The sequence below is a fragment of the Chanodichthys erythropterus genome, chromosome 22, assembly GCF_024489055.1.
Source record: "Chanodichthys erythropterus isolate Z2021 chromosome 22, ASM2448905v1, whole genome shotgun sequence".
In the NCBI taxonomy this organism is placed as follows: Eukaryota; Metazoa; Chordata; class Actinopteri; order Cypriniformes; family Xenocyprididae; genus Chanodichthys; species Chanodichthys erythropterus.
Window position 1 is genome coordinate 18236442 of NC_090242.1, and position 26798 is coordinate 18263239.

A 26798-nucleotide genomic window follows, 5' to 3' on the forward strand; every position below is an offset into this window, starting at 1 on the left:
AAACAATTGTCTAAGGGAAAAAAAAAAAAAAAAAAGATACAAAACTTCTACTCGTAGAGAGATATTGTGGAAAATAAAGCGTAGAATGAGTGGGCACTGAGGCATGCATCTGTGTTAGAGGCGTCAAGGCAGAAACAATGTGGCGTCAATAAAAAACTAAAAACTGTATAAAAACCTCCGAAAACAGAAACAGATGGCACCAAACTGCTCAAACTTCTGCACCTACATCTGAAGAGACACTCAATGTTAAATTCAGTGCAAAAAGATGAAAGATGTGAGGAAAAATAACTTTAGATGTGAAAAAAGGTCCCTTGAAATTGATGCAGGTTTTTTCTCTTGTCATACAACTCTACGTCAATAGGTGGCAGTGCCTGCACTGTACGATAGCTCTACATTTTCATAATTAAACGGGGAAGCTCAAAGGAAGGGGGAGCCATTTTGTCCTGATCTGATTTCAGCTTTCCACACCAAATCAAACAAATCTGCTCAAAAGGGGAAGCTGATCTGAGACCTGTGTTCTGAAAATATATCCATCCCATTTCAAACACCGACACATCTACATAGCTATACAGCCGAGTCAGACGTCACAGTTCATTTACTGCTACGTAAATGAATTTAGAAGCCCTGTTTATTTAGATAACATCATTTTTAATTTTTTCAATTTGTTCCTTCGGTTTGGTTTTTAGGCAGTACTTCATTACGTTGAACTTAGGACTTCCATAAATATATATCTATTAGTTTCGTTTAATAGAATTCTTGACAACTATGTACATACTAGACAAAACTCAATTAAACTAAGTTTCTGGATGAGCATAAATTTCCTTCATCTTTTAACTATTCTAAAAACACGTACCTGTGCACTACCGCATAAAAAACAAACAAAAAAAAAACAACAGCGAGCAGAAGTTTGAAATGCCTCCTTATCCTCGACATTAATACAACCTGTGGAAGAACCTGTTACAAGCGCCCAAGATATACTGACCGTGGTACTCTTTCAATCTTTTTCTTTTTTCATACACATCAACAACATATATCCACATTTTGTGATTCATATAACAATGATGAGTCTGTAGTAAGCGACACGCTCAGGGTAAACATAGAAATGTCTTAGCTATAGAAAAAACTACAGGGAGATGGCACTTAATCCACTTGTGAAAGGACCGGAAGGATTTGTCTTGTGAACATCTCAGTCACACTGCCTAAAATGCTTCAGGAACACTTACTGTAGGAGAATATTGGTAACAGGTATAAATAATACGTAATTACACAATACAAATAAATACATCACTTATTTAAATATAAACGAGGACAACGGAACAGGCAAGAAAGGTTGAGAAGGTGAAAAACATCTCAGCCCTGCACCAAACAGATTTACGGTTACGGTCAGGCATTTGAGATATTCTGTAACAAACAAAGTCAAAGGAATTTTCTAAACTTCAAAATGAAACCCCTGCTGACATAACAGAATATTTGAAATCCAAAAGCCCAAAGTTCTGAGCTCATCTTGAGGCATATTTGTTCATTTGTTTATCGACAAGGTTTGTAGCTAAGAACAGAATTGATTCAGAAATATGACTACATGTAGTGTGAAGCTTGTGAAAATCTTTGTTCCTGTCAGTATGTAGTCCAAATAAACACATTAAGGCACAGAACTACATAAGCTTGTTTTAGTTTGAACATCTGGCATAACCGAAGGTTTAATGACACCTATATGCAGGCTTTGGACCAACCTGTAGTTTGAAAGCCTGAGGCCAGTGCATCAAGTAACTCTAGAATGCACGGTTGAGAGGGAACACAGCGCCCTCTATTGCTCGCCAGTGTAAGTCCTTAAAAAAGGGTCCAGTGTTGGCTTCTAAACCCACCGTGGGCGCTACAGAGAGGCGATTCACCAATGTCTCTGTAAAGAGACATCAAGTTCATGTAATGAGACCAACAGGCCCATAGGGGAGAATTCAAAAGGAATCTACACCTCTCAATTATTTTGTTCTTTTACTCTTGTAGTATTGAAAAGGCATCATTCATATTTGTAGTAGCCTCGTTCAACAGCCTTGGAGGCGATGTGTTCTGCTGAATACCGCTGGTCCAGGTCCAGAAGAGCTTGTAGTAACGTGTTAATGTTTGCCCGCAGGCCCTCTTTTTGCATCCATACCCGCAGTAGGTCATAGACTTTGTCCACAGGGTGCTGCGTTTCGGCCACCTTGATGGCGTTGTCGCTTACGCCGATGCTACGGAAGAACTTGTTGTGGTACCGCACGTCCAGGGTATCAAACAGGTCGAAGCTCTTGTTCAGAGAATCCTCCTCACCTATTAAATCAAAGCATTGAGACTTCAGAACTTGTCTAATGGCCAATTTCTGGAATAGGCACTTGAAATTATTTTAGTTATTTTGATGAATAGTGTGTGTTGAGTACTTGAGATAATTATGGTTAGGACTAATTAAATACTTGAATAAAATTAGTTTTACATTTAATATTTTCAAAACTTTTTGGTATTTTTTTATTCAATTTCAAGGTTCAACATTTCTTTCAATTTTAAGTGAATTACTGTAAGAAAAGTATAATATATGTAATAGTATATATAATAGAATATATAATATATTTAGAAGGAATATAATATATTCTAAGATATATATATATCTTATAATATCTTCTGGTGGTATATATTATATTATATTATATTATATTATATTATATTATATTATATTATATTATATTATATTATATTATATTATATTATATTATATTATATTATATTATATTATATTATATTATAAAACGGGTATTTAAAACGGTAATAATATTTCATAATATTAGAGTTTTTCCTATATTTCTTATTTTAAAAAATACAGCCTTTGTGAGCATTGGAGGCTTATTTAAAAAAATATATATATAATAATAATTATCTGACCTAGTCATTGGATCAATAAATTCACAAATACCCAAACCAAGAATTGTTATGTTGCCATGTTGTACTGATGGCCAAGGTCATTGTAAAAGTTTACAAAAAGTCTTGAAGTAAACACTATTCTCCAATACTATAACTGAGAGAGTAATATCTTACCAAGTAGAGGAATAAGTTTTCTGGGAGGACCATCATCCTATAAAAGAAAAACAAAAAAAAGTTTGGTAATGTTGTGAATTTAGTTAACAGGACCATTTTGCAGTACTTGCAAGCATGGACTTTTTCACACATTTGAAGGCACTATCTTATTGTTTCATGGTATTCAGCTGTGTAAAATCTGTGTTACTGATCTGAAAAGATCAGATTCTTACTAACCTTCGCCCATGACTCTGTATCTCTCTCGGTCTGTCTCGGGGCCGGGGGACTCGATCGAGGTGAATCCTCGATGTAGACCGCAGAAGGTAGAGCAGAAAGACTGGTTTGAGAAGAGCTAGTTGTGTTGGGCAAGCTGTCGCCCAATCCCCGGTCTTCATCCTCCACAGGTATGCTCTTGCTAACCGTTTCCTGTGTTTCTTGCGTCAACAAGGGGTGGGACTCTGGGCGTTGCTCCTCCTCCCTCTCTAATCCAGCATTACGGCTGTTCTCTTTCTCCTCTTCTGATTTTGGGCACTCATCCTGAGTGATGGCAACAATAACTGATTAAAACTATGGGTTAAAGTAAATAATTATTTATTTATTTATTTTTTTAAATTAGAATTGAATTAATTATTAACATTAAAATGTACTTAATGTTTCTTTAAAATATATTTATAAAATAAATACAATTTTAATTTGTTTTACATTTAAAGTTTATTTAAAGCACCAGAATAATATTTACCAAAACTCAAATTCATCTAATTACTCAAAATAATGCATAAAAAGTCAAGATTCTTACAATAGGAATCTTCACTTCTTTCAAATCACCAGCAGTGTCTGAAATAAAGTTGAAAGCAAATATGTCCATAAAAAAAGTACATTGGATTTTCCACTTTTCATATCTATGCCATAATACTATGAATGTTGTACTATGTTCTATGAATGTTTTTAGATATCTTCAAACGTTTCATACAGATGTAACAACTCCCACTGCTGTGTTATTCACAGTGTTGTCTAAGTTAGTCTAAAAATTAATTAATTGCTTGATATTAATTACATCTTCAATAGTATGATTAGATTACTGTACTAATTACTCTCTCTAAAAAGTATTGCATTACTTATTAAATTACCTTCTAAATTCAATATCAACCTCCACCAGTTGAACAATACATGGATAGACATGAACCTGCTCTTTCAATTCTTTCAAATAAATATGAAATTGAATACATTCTTTAACTGACCAAAGTATTTAAAGGGAGGTTACATTAAAAACATAAGATTAGATGTTAAATTTTGATGTTAAATCCACTATTGTTTTATATAGAATTTCTATCTATTAAGTATTGAATGCAATTATAGTACATCAAAAGTAACTAAATTACAAAAAAAAATTAAGAGCAATCCCTTACTTCACTTTTTCAGTGAAAAAGTTATATCCACTATTTCCACTTAAACTAAGTAATGCATTACACCCAACACTGGTTATTCAATACAAGGACTAAAAAATGTTTCCCAACATACCACTTTGTCGACAGTGACCCTTCCTCCATAAAAACAGAGAGCCAAAAGCGATGCTGATGATCAGTAGCACCAAAATTGGTAAAGCAATCGCTAAAAAAAGAAAAGAAGATTAAATTCAATATTTAAATACATTTTGGAACATGTCTGTACGAATTTGCTGGCCTTACCTATAGGATAAGTGTTATTTGATGGCGATGGCTTGTCTGTTGGTCCTTCAGTCGGATAAGAGGTGCGCTTCCTGCACTTTGTATTGGATGTTGCAGTGCAACGGCTCACTTCTTCCTCATCAGCTTTGCACCTGCAAAACCACGGTCAAAAAATATGCCTTTTAGAAAAGGTGTGAAGCCAAAGGCTTAAAATAGGAGTCTTTAAATAACTGTCATTATGAATAGCACAATGAAAGCCTCAGGGGTTAAAGGTGGAGAGAGTGAATCAGTGGGAAAGACATCTGACTCAGTGGATGTGGTGATCTAAAGCATGGGCTGAGGCTGAAAGGATAAGAGAATAGAGGGTGGGAGTGGCGGGAGTGGGAGCGGATCTGTCCGCTTTCATCATGGTGTTGTGCAGCAGAACAGAGGACAAATGGGAAGAGCACATTCCATAGGAAGAGAGGAACTCACCTGGCGCATTTCTTGCACACTTCACATGGCTCGTCTGGCAGGCAGAAAGAACCAGATTTGCATTCACACTTGGTGTTGCTTGTGCTGGTGCATTCTGCAACCACAATCTGATCTGTAATGTGTGGAAAAGAAACAAAGAGGTAAGGGAGGGAAGGATGAAGAAATCGGAAACGAGCAGATATCTAGAATCCAGATTCAATCCAGATCTAAAGGGAATAATAAATTATTCAAGTCATTTTTGCCTCAGCAAACAGTTCAAATGCATGGATCAAATAACACTTTGAATGGTGACCTGAAGTAATGTTGAATTAATCCAGATTCAATTCAGATTCAGAGAGAATGATTAGGTGTCTATCTGTTACAGTTAATATATGCCTCAAAGAATAGATAGAATAGAAATGTCTTAAACATCTGAGATGGAACTGAATGAATGGTCAATCCAGATTGAGTCCAAATATGAGGAGATTAATCTGGAGCTAGATTCAATCCAGATCTAGAATTGACAACAACAACAAAAAAATGATCCTACTGTATTGTATAATTGTTACAAGTAGCACCTGTCTCACGGAACGGCTGAAATGCACCTTCGAAGAGTAACTTAAATTATTTGATTAAATGTCAGACAAATCCAGATTCTGATCCATATTCAATCCAAATTCATATTAAATAATGATCGAATGTATACATGTTAAAAATCATCTCTGCTTCAGAAGACAGTTGCAAATGCGCCTAAAAATGCTGATTCAGATTAAATCCAAATTTAGATAAAAAAATGATTCAGTGCATTATTGTTACAACTAATCTGTGATTCAGAGAACAAAAATTCCCCTGTGAATGGTGAAATAAATGAATGGATCAATGTTGGATCAATACAGATCCAGTTTCAATTCACTTTACATTTTGTACAATTAATACCCACCTCAGAGAACATTTAAACTGCATGGAAAGTCTAAATCAACACACCCTCGTGACTCAGCAGGCAGAAGGTCTAACCTGGGAGTGATTAATTGTGCAAAATAGATACCGAACAAGACGGCACATGATATAGGCACACCCTGCATCATCCTAAAACACACGCATACACACAATCCCGGACAAGAGACACAAAGGGGTGGCATGCACTAGAGGATAGAACAGTCATTCATGCACACACAAATGGCTAGTGAAAGAACACAGGAGTGGGGCCACACCCAGGACGTGTAACATTAGGAGATCAGATTCCCAGGAGTGAGGTGTCCAGCACAGGAAACACTAGACTCAACTCTATTCATGGGGCCTGCTTATGTCCCCGTCCTCATGCAAATCCTATGGGAGGCTTATTGTCTAAACAGGCGAGCGAGATTTTGTTTATATGAATATGTAGTGTTTACAACAGAGTCTGAATCTGAGCAAGCAGTAGGGTCTTGTGGGAAAGAGTGTTTAGGTAAATCAAATGGTTTGATAAACGGTAAATGTGGCTGTCCAATCAAAATAAACAGCAGTTTAATGGATGGCTTTGACTTCAGAGAAACCAGAGACAGACTAAATAGCTTTGCAGAAGAATGGGCTGTCACAGTGGAGCGTTCTGCGATGGATTCAACGTGCTTTAGATGTTCCGTCTCACTTGCAGATCACAGTATATCTATTTTTCCATTTTGTACAAAGGCTAGTCGAAATTTCCTAAAGAAAAGAATTCTGATGCCAGTATCCTTATATAATTTCTGAAATTTTGTTTTGTTTCCTTTCTAATATCTGTTTTCCAACAGCAGTTTCAGAAGTTAATTGTTTGTCCAGTAGTCACCAGCAATGGGTTGCATTATTGCCTTCCCAGCAAGCCGAGGACCATGTGTGTTCCATTATTCATTCGACATGTATAAATGTTACATTCCTGAGTGCTCTGCTTCTCTGGAGAGTAAGTGCAGACTAAGGATGGCTGTCTACTGGAAAACTGAACAATCAATTACAATAGCAGAAGGTTGAGATTTCTGTATCTCCGAGTGCCAGTCACACACCGGACTCAAACACTTTCTTTAAACAACCCTAAGAGGAATATCTGACCTGGTCTTTTACAGACAGCAGATATTGACTCAGGGGTAAATGGCTGGTTTGAAGAGGAAAGTGGAGATTGGAGAACGTTACCTCTGTGGCACTGGCTACACTGCAGACACTGCTCCATGCCTGTGGGGTGCTCGGCATAAGTGCCCTTCTCACACGGGAAGCATTTGCCCTTCTCCTGGTCCTTGCTACACTTCTCTTTCACGTAAGTGCCTGTGTTGCAGAAAACATTTTATGACAGACATTAAATATCAAGATACATTAGTATGAGGGAAAAATTATTCAGAACTGTATCCATTTAAAATAATTTTATTATTAATGCAACAGAACGCAACATTTAGGCTAGGAGCCCTGTGTAAAATACATGACATTTTTTTGTTACATTAAAATGTTGTTTAATATAATGTATAATTTAAAATAGGGCTGCACAATTAATCGCGATTTATTGTTTGCAAAATAAAAGTCTGTTTACACGTAATAAATGTGTGTGTTCTGTGTATAATTATTATGTATATATAAATACACACACATACATATGTTTATTTAAGAAAAATTGTATATTTATATATAATATAAAATATATTTAAATATATATATTTATTTATAAATGCATATATTTCTTAAATTTATACAATGTGTGTGTATTTATATATACATAATTATTATACACAGAACACACATTTATTACATAAACACAGACTTTTTTTTTTTGCAAACTATTAATTGCGATTAATCATTTTGCAGCCCTAATTTAAAGTGATACATAAATGCCTCATTCATTCATTCATTCAAAATGTTTTTCTTAGTATATATGCGGACACTAATCAGATTGTATTCAAATATTCATCAGCATTTCTCATATGAAAAATGTACTTGACAATAAGTAACTTTTTCAAATAAGGATTTTTTTTTTTTTTTACTAGTATGTTGGTAGAAATATTTTTTTTTTAAATCTAATTTTGTTTTAATAGTGATAGTATTGATTGTATTTTTTATACATTATACATATTTTATAAATTTTATACATTACATTATATCTTTTAATTTATCGTTTTACTTTATTTTAACCATGGTAATGAGAAACCATCCTGTGATTATCATGGACTTATTAGAAATACTGCACAAGAATGAACTTTATTACATTACAAAACTAAACCACATATTCTCACTGTAATTCCCAATACTACATTTCCCAATACTAGGCTATATTTTGTGTTTAATTCCCATATCAGCAGGTTTGGTAATTTAAAGGGTTAGTTCACCCAAAAATTAAAATAATGTCATTTATTTCCCACCCTCATGTCGTTCTACACCCGTAAGACCTTCGTTCATCTTCTGAACACAAATTAAGATATTTTGATAAAATCCGATGGCTCAGTGAGGCCTGCATTGCCATAAAGCAACTAAAAACATATTTAAAACAGTTCATGTAACTAGAGTGGGTCAACCTTAATATTATGAAGCGACGAGAATACTTTTTGAGCGCCAAAAATAACAAAAAAGCGACTTTATTTAACAATATCTAGTGATGGGTGATTTCAAAACACTGCTTCATGAAGCTTTGAAGCTTTATGAATCTTTTGTTTCAAATCAGTGGTTCAGAGCGCCAAAATCTCATGATTTCAGTAAACAAAGCTTTGTTACGTCATAAGTGTTTTGAAATTTCAATCGTTCATGTGATTCTATACAAAAGATTCAGAAAGCTTCAAAGCTTCATGAAGCAGTGTTTTGAAATCGCCCATCACTAGATATTGTTAAATAAAGTCGCTTTTTTGTTATTTTTTCCACACAAAAAGTATTCTAGTCGCTTCATAATATTAAAGTTGAACCACTGTAGTCACATGAAAACATTTTAAAAATGTTTTTAGTGGCTTTCTGGGCATTGAAAAAGGGAGTGTTATTGCTGGCGATGCAGGCCTCACTGAGCCATTGGATTTTAACAAAAGACATCTTAATTTGTGTTCCGAAGATGAACGAAGGTCTTACCGTTGTGAAACGACATGAGGGTGAGTAATTATTGACATAATTTTGGGTGAACTAACCCTTCAATCTTCTCTTGTTATTATCAATGCTGTTTCTGTTCGAATCATCATCTTAGCAATCAAGCCATTTAAAAAAAAAAAAAAAAACCCTATGCTGTAATTTACTTTAAAAACTTTGCTTTGAGCGAGTTGAGTCATTTGTGTTTACAATACTGGCCTTTACAAGGGAAGTTCTCACGGTTTGACGGGATCTTCTCAGCTACTTACCAGCTTCACAGTTCTTGCAGCAGAAGCCGTTGTGAGGGTACTCATGGTTCTCCACACAGCTCAACTGTCTAGCTGTGCGGTTCTGGAGGTCTCCTGCAAACCCGAGCTCTGCTGCCCCATGACCCACAACACTCAAAGCAAAGATAATAGGGACCTAGAGGAAGAGGGCAAAAAAGAAGTGAGATTTTTCAATATGCATTCATGATGACTTCCAATTCATGTACCCCAATGGGTACTTGGAAAGACTTTGGTTTTACTTTCTTAAATCTAAAAATAGTCAAATCTAAATAGTCAGAATTTGTGTAGTCAATGGTGATTTTTGGAAATTATGATTTTTGGAAACACTGATGCTTTCGATTCCTAAAAAAAGCGAAGAAAAATACATAAATAATTAAAAATAAATTAATTAAACAATAGAAAAATGATAAAATAATTACAAACAAATACATTTGCAGTCGTAAAAACTTCAGACAGCAACAGATGTCTTTACTCATCTTCTCATTAACATTTTCTTACAAATATCATGACTTTTGCAAAATATCTCATCTGGAATTTCATTTATAACTCAATTGTTGTTGCCGTTTTTGTTGATGAATTGGTATTTAAACCTTCCTGATGGGGCTGCTGGGGCACACAAAACAAAAAAAGCCTGGAAAGGGCTGCAGATAAGAGGTTTCTTCTGGAGAAATACCAGTTTTGTACTTTCACACGACTGGAGTGTTGTGCTCCCTCACACACATTTAGCCTTCTTTCTCAGCTCCAGAGGCAAACAGAGAGGTATTCGGAGTTCTCATAGCTGACCTTGTGTGAGCAATCTAGCATTTAATTCAAACCATCTGATGTGCACATCTGCAGAGCAAAGCAAATTAACAGAGCAGGAGAGTCTATTCCAGGACCAGAACAAAACAACGTACCCTAACAAAATGCACATTCACAGAACTCTAAATGTGCTGTGGGATCCAAGGAAATTCCAGTAAATGTCTAAAACTCTTTCTCAAACGGTGAGTTGTTAGCAAGTTCTGATAAGATCACAGACATCACAGATGCTAAATGCAGATCATAAAATGCAACTTTGCATCATATAATCAAGCATATGTATGAAAGCAAAATAAACAGGCATGTCACCTGCTCCAATAAAATTTGATGTTGAAGTCAAAGACACTCAAGCTCAACAGTAATCCATCTGTCATTTGGTAATGATTCTTATGATTAATTTGTTTAATAAACCATTAAAAACCTCAAACTCAAGAAATACTGCTTTAAATCAATCAGATGATTCCTTAATGGAATAAACTCTGAATTGATCAGTGGTTGTTACGGAATCAATTTGACTCACTTTTGGTTCAACATGCTGCAACTTTATTTTACTTTGGGAAATCAGTATCATTACAATCTTGCCGTTCATATGTTAAAGTTATAGATGCACATTTTTGAACAGACATTTTAATAAACATTTTTTATATATGTTCCCCTGTAGCAAAACTGAATGATAAATAACTTTTAAAAGGTATAGTAGCAAAAACAGCCGGTTAAATTGGAACATGATCATGGTCATTTAATACTAAATTTAGACAATTTTGGTGCAAGAAACCTTGTCTAACATTATAAATGGAATTTAGAGGTAAAAAGGGTTTCTTTTTAACATTAATACGGCACTATAAACAAATGTTCGCAGTGTTGGTCATTGGCCAGCCAGCTCGGTATCTCTGTCTTTTTGTCTCAGAGGATAATGGGAAATGTAGGCCGTTAGATGGAGCCGATGGTGTTGAGTTGCCGGTGAGGTGTATGGCAGTGGTGTTGTGTGTCTGGGAGAATGTGGGTCATTTGAAGTGGTGGCTCTAAAGTGTGTTGTTTGGCCGTAAATGAGGCCTTCTCATTGTGACACGCTGAAAAGAGGGAGAAGAAAGAAGGGGTGCCTCAGGGACCGAGTAAAGTGCTCGTCTGAAGTAGAAGACCCCTGCTCTGCAAGCATGGTCCATAAAGAGCTGCTGTTGACTCCCTCACACACACATCTCTGTCTGCTCACAACGACCCCAAATATCTCTCCTTATCTCTCAATTGACTCTCTCTCACACACACACATACAGACAGAATGAAAAGCAACCACCCTATCACGCTCCTTTATCCTCTTTAAACACACACACATATAGAGTACAACCCTTGACTTTACTTTTCTCCATCTCCCACACACACAGGATTTCTTTGAACATGTCTGTTAGACACTCATTCACCATATGGATGTGCTCCGACACACACACACACACACACACACACACACACACACACACACACACACACACACCTCTTTTATCTCGAACACTGCATTTAACTGAAACCACACAGCTCTATCTAGACCGTAGGTTTGTTGTTTTTCTCAGTAGTGCAATATAAAATTAAATATTTTGTAAAAGTGCTCATTTATATCAGAGTAAATAAACCTGTGAAATCAAAGCTTGATGAACAAAACCTTGTATGGCAGTGGTTTTGCTTCAGGATGCTGATTGGACATTTATATAAAAAGTATACAAATGCCCATAAAATATTTTATCATTGACTAACCACTGTTTACCAATATAAAGTGCACTGTTGTCCCTTAGAGTGGGCCAAGTTGGTGAATTCTGACTGATTGCTGATTTATGAGCATTTACATGTTAATATGACTGCTTGTTTGGGTAAATATGTGACTTCATAACCATGGCTTAGGTTGTGTACACAAAGCAATAATACACAGAATACTATATGTGAAAAATTATATATGAAATATGAAACGGTAGATTTGAAATAGTAGCATGCTGCATCATTATAGTCTCAAATGTTGATGCTGCATGTTTAAGTTCCACTGAGACATTAAGAAAATAAAAATAGCATTTTTAAAGCAGCCCAACTGAATAATGAGTCAATAAAAAGATGTTTTAAAAATGTAGCAGGTGTTAATGACATCATAATGAAAATGGAATACACTAATCTGCAAAGATTTTTTTAAGTCTCTTATGCTCACCAAGGCTGCATTTACACCTGATGAAAAATACTGTAAAAGACATTATGATTGAAATATTGCAATTTAAAGTAACTGTCTTCTATGTTAGTATATTATAAGATAATTTCTTGAATTTGCAGCATCATTACACGTCAATAGTTTTTATTATCAGTGTTGAAAATGATTGTGCTGCGAAATATTTTAGTGGAAACTTTGATGAATAGACAGTTCAAGAGAATTTATTTGAAATAAAAGTTTTATAACATTATAAGGGTCATTAACAAAAAAGATTTTTAAAAGTATTTAAAAAAAAAACAACAAAAAAAACATAATGGAGAATATTTTGGTTTTACCAAATGACGATATTTTCAAACAATGCTAACAGGCTGATATCTAGTTAGCTTGCTAGCTATCTAGCAAAAGGACAATCAAACATTTTATATTTAGTACAAGTATTTAAAATATTACAACATTTTCCATGTTCTACAGCGGTTGTACCGAATGACCTGATGTTTCGGGATATGCGTATGAGCAAGTAAAAACATGAATTTTTCATATAGTTAAAAGAGAGTTAGTTACTTTGACCATTTGGTCCGTTTCAGGTGTCTGAATGATGTCACATGGTATTGACTGCATGACTTGATCCAAAATGGTCCCTTTATATTGGTCACTCCGAAAGACATCAATGAAATTAATTTTTCTGGACTCTTTCACATAACAAAGCAACAACTTCTACATAATTTTAATACCATTTTGTACTAATGTTAATGCTAATATTAGTATATGATGTTATAAAATCATGCCAGAATAAAAAAAAAAAAAAAAAAACATTTATTACATTTTTAGATATTTTAATTACAAATGAAATGGCTGTATTGGCCTTTGGACGGTTAAACCAAATTACCCTTTGACACTTTAAACCTTTAAAATACCTTTATATGTAGCAAAATATAATTAAAACCTTTTGGATTTAATAAAAGAGGTCTAGCTGTACTACCTTACATACTTTGGATGTCATATCATTGTTTTTTATTATTATTATTATTATTAATTATTAATTATTATTATTATTATTATTATTATTAATTATTATTATTATTATTATTATTATTATTATTATTAATAATAATAATAATAATAATAATAATAATAATAATAATAATAATAATAATAAGGCCTTTGGACAAAAAAATTACCTGTCACGCCATTGAGCCAAAAATGTCTTTACTGTCACTTTTTTTATTAATTTATTCCATTCTTGCTGAATAGCATTAATTTCTTTCCAAAAACTCTGGTAGTGTATCAAGTTGAGCACATTGCATTGTGGGACACTCCCATGCAGTGTGCTTTGATTATATACTCCATATTTTTGCAATTTTCTGCAAAGTATCCTATGCCTGCAAAAAAACTACAATTACAAAAATAGTAAAAGTAGTATGCTATTCTGTAGCCTTTGATTCCACATGCTCCTTAATATTTAGAAAAATAAGTTAAACTACACTGCTGGTAACAATCTGCAACAGCAAAACTTCAGATGTTGACAGTGTAATATTATGTACTAATAGTTGTAGAATAGCAACAGGGTTGCTAAAACAGAAAGCAATCAGAGAAGACATACCGCAGAGGTTTACAGCACACTCACTGTGAGACTCACAGCAGAATGCTACTTCTAAACTAGTATCAAATAGAGCTGAACAGCTGCGTTAAGACACCGCAGAGGACCGGGGGTATTAGAGAAAATGGCAATACGTGCTATAGTGTGTGACGCAACCCCCAAAAGGAGGTTCTCTACAATTATTTTATTGTCAAACCGCAGATTTGAACACCATCTTTAATGGCTGAAATATCGCAGTAAATCAACTCAAAAACAAAGTGGAGACTCTATTCGAGGTTTGAGAGATGCAATGTTTGGAACTCAGAGGAGTGTACAATGGTCTTCTTGTTGGAAGATGGACTGAGTCTATCAGCCTTGAGGGGAACCGAAATGCCATTGAGTGTCCACACAGACAGTAAAACCTCTCGAGACAATGAAATGAGTGCGGGCGAAACAAATGCATGTGTGAGAGTTTCTTGAGCGAGAGTGTGTGTGTGTGTGTGTGTGTGTGTTAGGGGGACGTCTGAGACAAACTTTGGCTCCAGTGGAGCTCTCTGGATGTCAGCCATGCCTTGTTGTTCTAAGGGAGTTTCCTGGATTGAGCAGCGCTGTCGAGCCACACTCTCTCCGCGCTCACGTCAGACTTTCCACAGACGTTCACATGCACACACACGCACAATCGCACCATTTAGACGCAGCCGTCGGGAGGTGGGGTCAGAGAGCGATGGCTATGGAGTGCTGGAGGAATTTGAAAAGAAAGGGAGAAGGAGGACAGATACAATAGACGGAGTGTGAGAGGCCCAGAAATGGCGTAAACGTAGGGCAGGCGAATGGGAGTTTGGGAAGGCACGGCGCAGAGGAATGGCGAGTGAAAGGAGATTCCTGACTCCAAATGGACACACTGAAACCATTCAGACGAGAGGAACATTAAAAGTCACACTAATGAGTTACAGTACTGGCTCTCTCACACCCAAACACACACACACACGCACACACCGCAAAGATTGAATTTTCCCAGACGGGATAATATAGAGAGAAGCACACGTATCAGTTGCTGAAGCCTGAAAAATTAGTAGCTGCATTAATGTCCGACACCTGTTCCGGCCCCCTTGGCACATGCAAACCCATCTGGGTCAAAGTTCACCGATTCGCCACTGACGTCACCCGCCAATGACAGCAAAGCCTGTCTGACAGACATCTATGCCAGCACTCGTTAAAAAGCAGTCAAACTTTTTCCTGACTGTGTTAGTGTGTGCGAATGCTATGGAAACTCCATGTCTCCATGGTGATATGTCTGATCCCGGGACAGGTGGCCTTTTTTTTTTTTCTTTGGAGAGGCACGGATTGGGAGATCACTTCCTGTGTCGGCACATTCCAGATCTGGTGAATCACTGGATTCCAGAATTGCACTAGAACTAACTTGTCAGCTATCCTGCTGACAGCTCATAGAGAAAGTATTAACAAACAAGGAACAACAAATATTTCGACGTCATGACATGACTTGCTAGAATGAAAGGAAGATTTTTTGATATGTTTGCAGTTACATGCAGCCACACCTTTTCAAGCTTTTAGCAAAAAAACACAGTGACTTACTGATTGCTTATACCTCAGAACATTATTATTTTCGAACACAACTCAACAATTAGATTTTTTTTTTTTTTTTCTGCTGGTCTGCTATAATTTTCACTGGCCCCAATACAAACTATAAATGTAAATGTTTGATGAATTTTTATGTATGCATTTTTAATATTAGTAAAAAATATATATAAGTTTTTATTTTTTCTTTAATTATATTTTTAAATTTCTACATTCAATGGTATTATTTTACTTTTTTTTTTTTTTTTTTTTTTTTTTCATCAAATGTGTCCAATGTAGACAGCAATGTTGCCAAGTCCATGGTTTTCCGGCAGGAATTTGGCTATTTTAAACGGATAGTTCACGAAAATTCTGTCATCATTTAGTCACCCGCATGTTGTTCCAAACCTGTATGAATTTCATTCTGCTAAACACAAAAGGAAGATATTTGGAAGAATGTCAGTAACCAAACTGATCTCGCCCCCCATCGACAACCATAGTATTTATTTTTCCCCACTATGGTAGCAAATGCGGGGACAAGAACTGCTTGGTTACTGACATTCATTCAAATATCTTTCTTTTGTGTTCAGCAGAACAAAGAATTTTATACAGGTTTGGAAGTACTTGAAGGTGAGTAAAGTGAAATATCCCTTTAACACTGTTGACGCGGGTTGTTTTTTAAGTCAGCGGGTTGAAGTGACCCCAAATAACATGATATTTAGCCCCAGGATACGATTTATACGAGGGGAACCCTGCTAAAAATGTGGATTTTAACCCAAGGAATGTGATTGGGCTAAATTTGAGTAGCAATTGGGTAGGTTTTGTTGTGAAAACCTGGCAACCCTGAGTCACAGTTTCATCAACTTACAAGAAACTCACACACATTGAGCCCCAACAAGGTCTATTTAGTAAAAAGGCATAAAAAAGTTTCAAATGAATAAAGAAGACAGTTCGATAATGTACTTAAAAATTAAATTACATTAAATTACATTACATACATAGTCATGTTTATTTCACTGGCCTTTGTGATGCAAACATTCAGAGTACATTAGCGCCCACATCCTGACAAAAGACATTGCCAGTTTAGTAGAAACTACAATCCCAATCCTGTCTGAATCATTACATGAAAAGACAGATCTTATACTAAAAGTAACAAACATTGTTTACAAAAATAATCTCATTTGGAAAAAAAAAAAGCTTTTGTTGAACGGTGGTCTGGCTTTTATAAGCGAGTGCTGCTAAAAGTGAACTATTGTCTCCATTATCAGTGCTTCAAGACTATCCCGATAAACCGCTGGTGAACTGACAAAAGTGCCTCAGTAGCGGAGGGATGAGGGTCAGCCATGACCGGTTAGAACCTAGATAAGACCCGAAAAAAAAAAAACGGCTTCCTGCTTTCCCAGGCAATTCATTTACACAGGAGGAAACAGCAGTGAAATCTGGTTCAGACTTCAAGGTCTGTACTCGGCTAAAATCAAACTTGTGCACTGCAGTTATCTCTCAGAACATCCTTCACAAAAAATGACAAGGAACCACTCACACGCACACACATTCACAGCATCCAGACAGCCTGTGGTAGGGTTTGGCCTATAATAGGTGGTCAGGATGTAGACCAGCATGGTAACCTTAACCTCCAGGATGAGAGTCCTCCAAACCCACAATCACTTTGCACTGGCAGCTCGACAGTGTGGTGTGTTCGGACCAGAGGGGACGCCCTTTTCCTTCTGTCTGAGTGAATAATTGTTGAATATGGATGGAATTACTTGTGAGGATGATGTGGAAACAACTTGCAGTTTGACAAAAAAAAAGTGATATCCCACGTATCATAAGGGAATATGCCAGCATTTTTAGTTAGGGGTGTGTAACAATAGACTATTTGGTTTGATACACGACAAAATGCTTTCACATTACATTAAACAAAGCCAAAATAGAGTTAAATTGGTACTTTTTTTATTATTAGTTCATATGATAAGCAGTACTGTTCACAAAAAGGCTAAATTTGGTATTACATCAGGAATGGACTTGAATAGGCTTGAATTTGGTCCTTCTTTCCCATACAATTAAGACACTGCCTTAAGAACTAATCTAACCAACACGCAATTAGTTAGGGCTAATCAGTCTTGATTTTCAGATTCAAATGAGACCAATTTACTTTTTATGTAACTGACTTTAAAAAGTTATGACCGGTCTTGAAGAGAAAAATTAGATGACTAACTTGTAAAGCCTGGGACACACCAAGCCGACGTCAAACAACTAGTGCTGATAAAAACGCTGACTGTTGTCGCCTCTTGATGGAAAGGTGCGCTTGAACACACCAAAATAATTAAATCTGACTGTCAACTGGCACATGCGCTTTGCGCTTGCATGTCAGAAAATATCTGTCTATATCAGCAGGTATCAATAGTCTGTTTTCGTCATTCAAAAAAAAAGAAACTGCAAATGAGACTGCATATATACAAACCATTTTGGATATCAATCACGCTAAATATCAACTTATACGCGATAAATTGTTGCATTATTGTGTTATATATGTGGTATATTTTGACACAATACATGGTTAGACCACTATTTTCAAGTGATTGAGCTGGAAATAAAAGAGACAAACCAGAAGTCTTACCCATAATTAAAAGAAAAACAAGAGAGGGTTGACCCTTAACCTTGGTGGCTACCCGAAAGCACTTCTAAATGCTATTTATGATTATTGAATGAACAGCAGAGAAAGAATGAATGAGTTGTTTAACTGGCTGACCACCAAAGTAAACGTAACCGAGAGTGGTGGTCACACAAGAGCTCATGAATGAACTGGTTAATGCCAGCGGTGACATACAATAAACAACCACAGCACACAACAGTTCAAAGAAACCTTAGGCCTGAATGAAAGCGCTAAGTGTGCTGGCTTCCTTTGCTACAGTTAAACAATCGAGTTTACAACGCTTGCTGCCAGCTCTAAACTATTAGGCGAGAACATGAAATCTGTATTGTTTAAAAGTGCCTGTTTCCACATGTGGACGGGCAGCTGTACGTCTATCTCTCTCTGTATCTCTTTCATACACACACACACAGAGACACACACAGAGACACACACACAGTTGACAATGGGGTCTCACAGGTTTTATTGTTTAGAATTACAGTACGATAAGGCAGTCAGTCATTCACGTTTGCCGCGTGTGTGTACGTGTTCAATTAGGGCTACATCCGCACTACATGCTGTACAGTGCCATTCATTATATATGATGATTGAAAGTGGCGGATGGGCAGGAGTTTTTCCCCGTAAGTAACAGATGATTTCTATCTGAGCTATCAGTTAAGGGACGACACACCGTTCTTCATTATTTCCAGTGGTCCGGAACAGGAACCTTATGGAAGCATGTGCCTCACATTATCCACAGATTCCAGTGTTTTACGCATTATACTGACAGGATGCACATGATAAACATGCTGCACAAGGACTCAACGAAAGTGAAGGAGAATGATTGATGTTTTGGAATGATTGAATGTTTATCTGTTGCAAACATGATTTAAACCCGAACCACCTGCATAAGCACCATGACTGAAAAATATTAAACATAAAAAAAACAACACTAGCCATCTGGTGTTATCTTCTGGTATACACATATATATATATATATATATATATATATATATATAATTTATATTTTAGATGTATTTTTATATATATATATTATATATATATATATATATATATATATATATATATATATATAATTTATATTTTAGATGTATTTTTATATATATATATATATATATATATATATATATATATATATATATATATATATATATATATATATATATATATATATATATATATATATATATATATATATATATATATATATATATATATATATATATATATATATATATATAATTTATATTTTAGATGTATTTTTATATATATATATTATATATATATATACACACACACACACACACACAATCATACAATTTAAATGTATTACTCATTTTGCTACAGTGAGTAATAAAGAAAGTTATGCACCAATTTCAAATACTGACATTTTCATACAAACCACCAGGCCACTGCTCCTTTAAGGGGGAAAAATGAAAGTAAATCAGGCAATTCATTTCAGCAAGTTTTCACCTTTGTAATAGATTTACGGGAATGAGATCACAAACACCCAACTCTGCAACACATGCAAAAGTGCTTTGAAAACAATGCATACTATAGTGAGATTAGATCACTGCTGCCCTTTTTATGCAATATGACAGTCACACACATACTGAAACATGTGAACTCTACCTAAACCACAGATCATGTGCAGGCACACACACATACACACAGACTAGCATCTTGGGTATGAGCGTGTGAAAATCTGTAAATGGCTCCTCTCGGGGAACACAGGAAACAGTTAGACAATGTAGAGGCTTCATTTGGAGTTCAGCTCCATGCTGGGCCACAGAAACACACGCACACAATCCTTAAGAGGAGCAAACTCTACAAAGTTTTGGTGACAACAAGCTGCACAATGATTTACCAACCATCCAATCCTTTGAATAATGCAATATTTTCTCCTAAACCACTTATCAACTGTTTTCGATCTGCTGATACTGAAATCTCCAGCCCAACGAGTGTGATTTCTCAGTCCTGTGGAGATGATGGAGGTTCAACTGAGCCCTCAGCCCAAGATATCAGGCGGGCAGCCTGCTGTCCTCAGTGTGCGTGGGAGGATATTAATAGCCCGAGAAAGCCACGACAGCACAGCCTTCCACATTTCAGATTTCCTGTGGCTTTTCGCTCTTCTGTTAATAAAGAGCGCAGTGAATAGTGACCAGACAGGACTGTCCTAATCTCTTTCCTTTAGAAAGAGGAAGACAGGGTGAGAGAGACAGACAAAGACAATGTGAATGTAGAAAAAAAAAAAAACGTGATTTACAGTGCACTTCCTGTGTAAAACCACATCTGCGGTTCTGTGCCATATACAAGGTACAACATGTTGTATGATAAGGCGACAAGTTTAGGGAAATTAAGTCTACAAGAGAAAAAAAATTATAAAAAAATTAAAATTGGGTTCATTTACCTTAAAATGACTGACTAAAAGTTTAAATTCCTTAATTTCTTCCCAAACGAACTTTTATGTCTTTGAACACCCTAGATTGCATGCTTCATGTCTTGCATTATTTGTTTGGGCCCACAGGCAGAACATCTAAACTTATTCAATAACGGTTTATTCAATTTACCTAAATTGTGACGCGTTTTCTTTTTTTGACAAATAGCAGAACTTCATTAGGTGGGACAAACGAGATAAAATGTCACAGATTGAGTCAGAAAAGTTGTATCTTAACAACAGCCGGAGTAAAATAACTTCTAAGCCCCCTTGCCAAATTTAATTACCATTAAATATTTCCATTTCTTCACAGCCCTTTCCATGGAAACATCAGGAGGTAAATAGCATGACTATGCGTCACAGATCAAAGTCTCGTCCAATGAAAAGCTTTAAAGCTTGGATGACTCAGTGTCTCTTCTCTTTGTATGACAGTCCCATTGATTATCAAAAACAGGTTGAACGAGTTTCAAAAAAGCTTTATTAGGAGGTTACAACCACCTTTGCTCTTCTCAACAAGTTAATCTTTAAACTACTGTATTGTTATTAAAGGACAAGATGCGTCATTAATGTCAGCATACATACGAACAACTCTGCACAAACAAAATGTTTGAGCTAATAGCAAACAAGATTAGCAGAGCCAAGTGGTATATGAATTGTGCATGGCATTTTAAGCCTGAAAAACATATTCCCATGACATTAGGCCAGTGCCACGCTGAGTTGCCCCACTCATTAGACAGCCTCAGCTCAGTGAGCTCACATCAGACGGAGGCTTTGTGCCGAATGCCTTTCCCATCACTCACACAAGCAGGAGGTTCAGTGCCGGCCGCTGTTTTTTACGCTGAATACATTCTTTGACCTATTCGAGATGAACATTAATTCAGGCATCTGCAAATGTCAGACTAAAGTAATTCTAGAGCTGTAAAGGTGTTCAATTACTCATGATTGGAATAAACCGCTTCTGATTTAGAATAAGGTACAGTAAAATAAAGATATTTAAAATGAAACAAAAAGTAAAATAGTAAAAGTAACATAATTAAAAGTAAAAAAAATAAAATAAAATAAAAAAATAAGATGAATCTGAAACTGCCTAAAGTATTTAGTTTGAATGGAGCCTGTGGATGGTTCAGGAAAAATGACTTGGAAAAAATTTAGGGCTACAGTTAACACAAGCCTCTAACCAGAATACAGGAGAAATATAAAGTGCTACCTTGCAAGCTCTACTTACATTTAAAGCATAAGTTCACCCAAAAATAAAATTTCTGTCATTAATTACTAACCCTCATGTCGTTCCAACCCCATAAGACCTTTGTTCATCTTCAGAACACAAATTAAGATATTTTTGATGAAAGCCGAGAGTTTTTTTTTTTTTATTCCCCATAGAAAGCAACGCAAGTACCAAATTCAAGGTCCAGAAAGGTAGTAAAACATTATTAAAATAGTCACATGACTGCAGTGGTTCAGCCTTAATGTTATGAATATACAGAACCTGGAAGCGCTGAATGTAAATAGCGTAGGAGAACGACAGGGGAGAGAAGAAATTGTTGAATAAAGTCATTAATTTTGCTTTGTTTTTGTGCACAAAAAGTATTCTCGTCACTTCATAACATTAAGATTGAACCACTGTAGTCATGGTGACTTTTTTAGCAATGGTTTTACTACTTTTCTGGATCTTGAATGCGGTGATTACATTGCTTTCTATGGAGGATTAAAAAAACAACTCTCGGATTTCATCAAAAATATCTTAATTTGTGTTCCGAAGATGAAAGGTCTTATGGGTGTGGAACAAAATGAGGGTGAATAATTCAAAAATTTTATTTTTGGGTGAACTAACCTTTTAAAAAGTCTTTATCATTTAGTGTTTTTTCTATTTATAGAACCTAAAAGGCTGCACTTTGCCCCATGACATCAAAACCAAGATAAGGCTTTATAGGAATACTCATCCACACCACAAATGCACATGGAAAACATCTGCAAGGTGTGACCAAGCTACAAACTGACACTATTATCAATGGACTTAAATGAGACATAACACCCTCCTCTAATTTCCTACATTCAAGCACACACCCTAATTTAAGCGTGTTTGACACAGTGGCAGGTTATCCAATCTGAGATTCACCTGTGGATTCATGCGAGGAGAAGACATAAGAATAAAAGAGCGAGAGGGTGTTGTTTTCAAGGAGGAGGACAGCCAATGACTGTTCAATTTGAAGTCAAACCGATGGGTAATTATTGTTCGAAGACACTGGATAGGGGGTACGTGTGAACACACACAGGAACAAACACACACAGAAATGAACACTATTAGCGTTTTAACTGGAGTCAATGGGGGTTGAATAGAAGCGTAGCTGAATAGCAGGCGCATTGTAATATATGTAACACATCTCTCGTTCAGTCACTGAATCTGGGTGCAGTGACCTGTAAGGTGTGGCTACCTTAGACATAAATGAATCACTGATAGATGCCTCCCCTTTCCTAGGAAGAGCTAAATGGCAAAAAAAAAAAAAAAAAAGCCTGACCACAAACCCACATGCTATCAAGATGCTTTCATTTCGACTGCAGATAATCTTTCATTTCATCTCCCACTACTTGAACTTTTTAAAGCCACACAACTTCAATATGTCACAAAGAGGAATAAGCTGAAAATGTTGCACTCATGATCTTATGACTTTTTTTGACTATTTTTAAACAACTTTTTGCCTTGACATTTTGAGATATAATTAATTTTGAAGTTTTATTAAGTGTTAACAATGTGATTGTGTTTTTTTTTATAATCCATGAACACTGCTTTTGTAATTTTTTACAAGATGGATAAAATATGTCACCAAAAAAGTCATTTGGTTTAATCAAAATTTCAATTTTACCAAATGACGGTATTTTCAAAAAAAAAAAAAAAAAAGCAGCTAACAGGCTGATATCTACCTAGCTTCAAACAATCAAATATTTTATATTTAGTAAAAGTTTTTAAAATATTACAACATTTTTCATGTTTTATAGCGGTTGTACCAAATGACCTGATGTTTCGGGACATGCGTATGAGCAAGTGAAAAAAGAGTTTGTTACTTTGGATGTCATATGTTTGTTTTTTATTATTAAGGCCTTTGTACAAAAATACCATCACATCATTGATATAATATAAATATAAATATAAATATAAATGTAATGTAATGTAATGTAATGTAATGTAATGTAATGTAATGTAATGTAATGTAATGTATTATATTATATTATATTATATTATATTATATTATATTATATTGTATTATATTATATTGTATTATATTATATTATATTATATTATATTATATAAGCTCCATGCACAGTGATTAAAAATAGTGATGTTTAAATAAATAGTTTGAATGGAGCCTTCCCTAAAGCATTTCATGTCAACTACTCAATACACAACAACATCCTTGAATAATAGCCTCAGAGCTTGAGAACAGGATAAATGTGCTTCTCATCTCAGTATAAACACTTCTGGGCCTTGTTTATTGTGGGTAGTCTACAGCATAGACTAAGAAACAGATATGGCATGATTTCTAACACACAAACCCCCACACATCCACATCATTCTGATTAGTCTGATAATGAGCGTTGCATTTAATTGCATCGCACAATCTTCCCTCTTCCTGTCTCCTCGTAAATGTGGATTCTATAAACATCTGACGGTGGAAAGTGGCTTTAAAAGGCTCCTAACGAGCAGCGGGATGTCGACTCTGCTCTGGAGTCTTTCTTGTGGATCCCGGGGTATGCAGCACATGTCCTGTTTGGATTTCAGAGCCGCTCGGAGAGATACCGTGCACACTTCCTGTCCATGCCCACACCCTGGAGAGCACACTCCGATAACATCGAAGGAGTTTGAGAGGGTAAAAAGAGTCAAGGGGGAGAGAGAAATTTGCGCACAATGTGAAAAAGAATCCCAAGAAATCTCAAGAACAAAACGAAGAGTATGGAAAGACACAGGGAGAACGGCCCCCTGCTCCGACTGTATGCAAAAAGTTTGTGACTGTGGGTGGAAAGGGTATACAAAGATCTGATTCCTGTCACTGCCATCTGTGTTGACAGGAAGTTTACAGTAGGAGCCGTACGCCTCCGTTCACCCCCTCCCCATCCGCTCTCACTGGCCCAGGAATGTGTGAGCTATGCACACTGGCAAGGATGAGCTATCTTCATCTAGTAACCAGCCAACCAGAGCAGACTCATAACTTAGCAAAGTTTACAGCACGCATAAACAGCCATGTTGCAAACAATCTCTGCCCTGTCATTTCAATAAACAAATACGGGCTTCAAAGTAGGGTGAGTTCACCTGGGGCTTATGGGAAAGAGAGGTTGTTAAGGCAAGAAACACTGTAAGATTAGCTACTAGTTATGATCATCACTCCCTTGGCTTTGATGATTTAATTATCTAATTAACTACTAGCCGAATGCCCAAAATGCTACTTTATATTACCATGTTATTACATAATACATGCATTTCACTTAAGTTCAATACAACAACCGTCATGTGTTATTTCAATATCGAGGGTCGCTGCATTAAGGAACGCTGTAGTTTTAAGTTAACGATACACAGTATAAGCCGAGTGTGACTCTGGACTTAAGGGAAAGTTTTAAAGGTGAGTAAAGGCATTCAGCCAGTGAAGCGTTTTTATAGTGCCACTTTTGGCAGAGCAGAGCTGGAAAAACCAACAGAAGGGCAGTGAATGGCTCTTTCAATGTGGAATAAACTTAACACTGGCACTACTCTTAGAAAACTCTCACAAGACAAGGTTCATAAGAGAAGACTGAACTGCTTTTCTAGCGGAGATAGTCTAGTTGATTGATTGATTGATTTATTTCAGATATTTCCACATCTTAACTAATAAATGACACTATTTGGTGGGCCTTTTAAAAAAATAGCACCCAAAAACAGTATTCACCCAAAAAAGTAAGTTTTTTTTTTCATAATAATAGCCTTTGTTTTTAAGTGATGAAAGTGCATCTTAACAAATCCATGTAAGCCAAAAATGTAGATTAACATAAATATTGCAAATAAATTTCTTATTAATAATTATTAAAATATTATTAATGTTATTACTAATAATAATTATGACATATTCATAATGCATATGTATTGTTGTGCCCTAACTAATGTGTCAAAAAGCAGAACTGAACTAAAATGAGTTTGCATCTTATTGGACACTCAAACATGTTATAAAAAGTAATATTGTTTAATCTCTTAAGTATATCATAAAAAAAAAAAAAAAATCCTAAAAACACTCATAGCTGTGCTGTGCCTCAAAACCTACCTAGACAGCACTTTTTGACATCTTAGGTACATTGAACTGTTGCCTAGGTAGGCAGCTCACTAGGTTGAGACAATGATTTTAAAACTACATGACTTGTAGCCTACTACACAAGGGTGTATTAAATATATTCAGATATCATAAAATCAAAATCCTATATAAAACAACACTCCGCTAATATTTATAAATCTGAATTTAATCTTAGTTTCTGAACTTTGTAACACAAAGTAACACAGCGCCAAGTAGGGCCAGTTTAGTATGACAAACACAACCAACTTTCACATTTGTGAACAAACAAGCATTTCACAAAAAAATTAAAACAGTAAAAAAAAAAAAACTTAAGCCGAGCCAATTTAGAATAAAATGCACTTGATATGTATCGAAAAGTCTGATAACGCATAATCATCGACACGGACTGTAACATTCAAAGCGTTATGGCCAGTAACAGCAGGAATTTACATTCACCATACATACATCCCCGTGAATCCATTACAAGCACAGAATAACAGTGAGTCAACAATAAAATCGAAAATTACACATTGCTTAAAAATTCTACAACAAACAATACCCGTAAGATTTCTTACCATGACTATCATCGTTGTGGATTTCTCCATCCTATGAGGATGGCGTGTTTTTTTTCCGAGTTTTCCAACTACTTGTTGATCCCTTTTCCACTCCGGAAACAATGTTTTGAGACCAAACTATTAAAAAACAAGTGACAACTCAAATCAAAGTACATCCAATGTTTGACGGCCTGTCAAAACCGAATCATTTTCGGCTCTCGGCTGCTTTCTCATGGAAACGCGGCGGGTTGTAATGCGACGCT

At 35.7% G+C, this 26798-nt stretch overlaps 1 protein-coding gene across 1 annotated transcript; it reads right to left on the bottom strand.

Annotated features, from left to right (window-relative positions):
* tnfrsfa (tumor necrosis factor receptor superfamily, member a) lies at positions 1–26798 on the bottom strand. Its single transcript, XM_067376549.1, has 10 exons — positions 26557–26798; positions 9461–9614; positions 7296–7424; positions 5178–5289; positions 4725–4855; positions 4558–4647; positions 3836–3873; positions 3277–3576; positions 3061–3097; positions 1–2304 (listed from the first exon to the last, which is right to left on the bottom strand). Exons 1-10 carry the CDS (start codon positions 26584–26586, stop codon positions 2015–2017), a joined length of 1311 nt encoding a protein of 436 aa, XP_067232650.1. The 5' UTR covers positions 26587–26798; the 3' UTR covers positions 1–2014.

Bases quoted from the DNA above. Each gene is read 5' to 3' on its own strand.
- tnfrsfa (XM_067376549.1), bottom strand. From the start codon at position 26,586: ATGGAGAAATCCACAACGATGATAGTCATG. The intron at 5,290-7,295 runs GTAACGTTCTCC...CACACATTACAG, and splicing joins GTGTAGCCAGTGCCACAGAG to ATCAGATTGTGGTTGCAGAA. The intron at 4,648-4,724 runs GTAAGGCCAGCA...TTCTTTTTTTAG, and splicing joins AAATAACACTTATCCTATAG to CGATTGCTTTACCAATTTTG.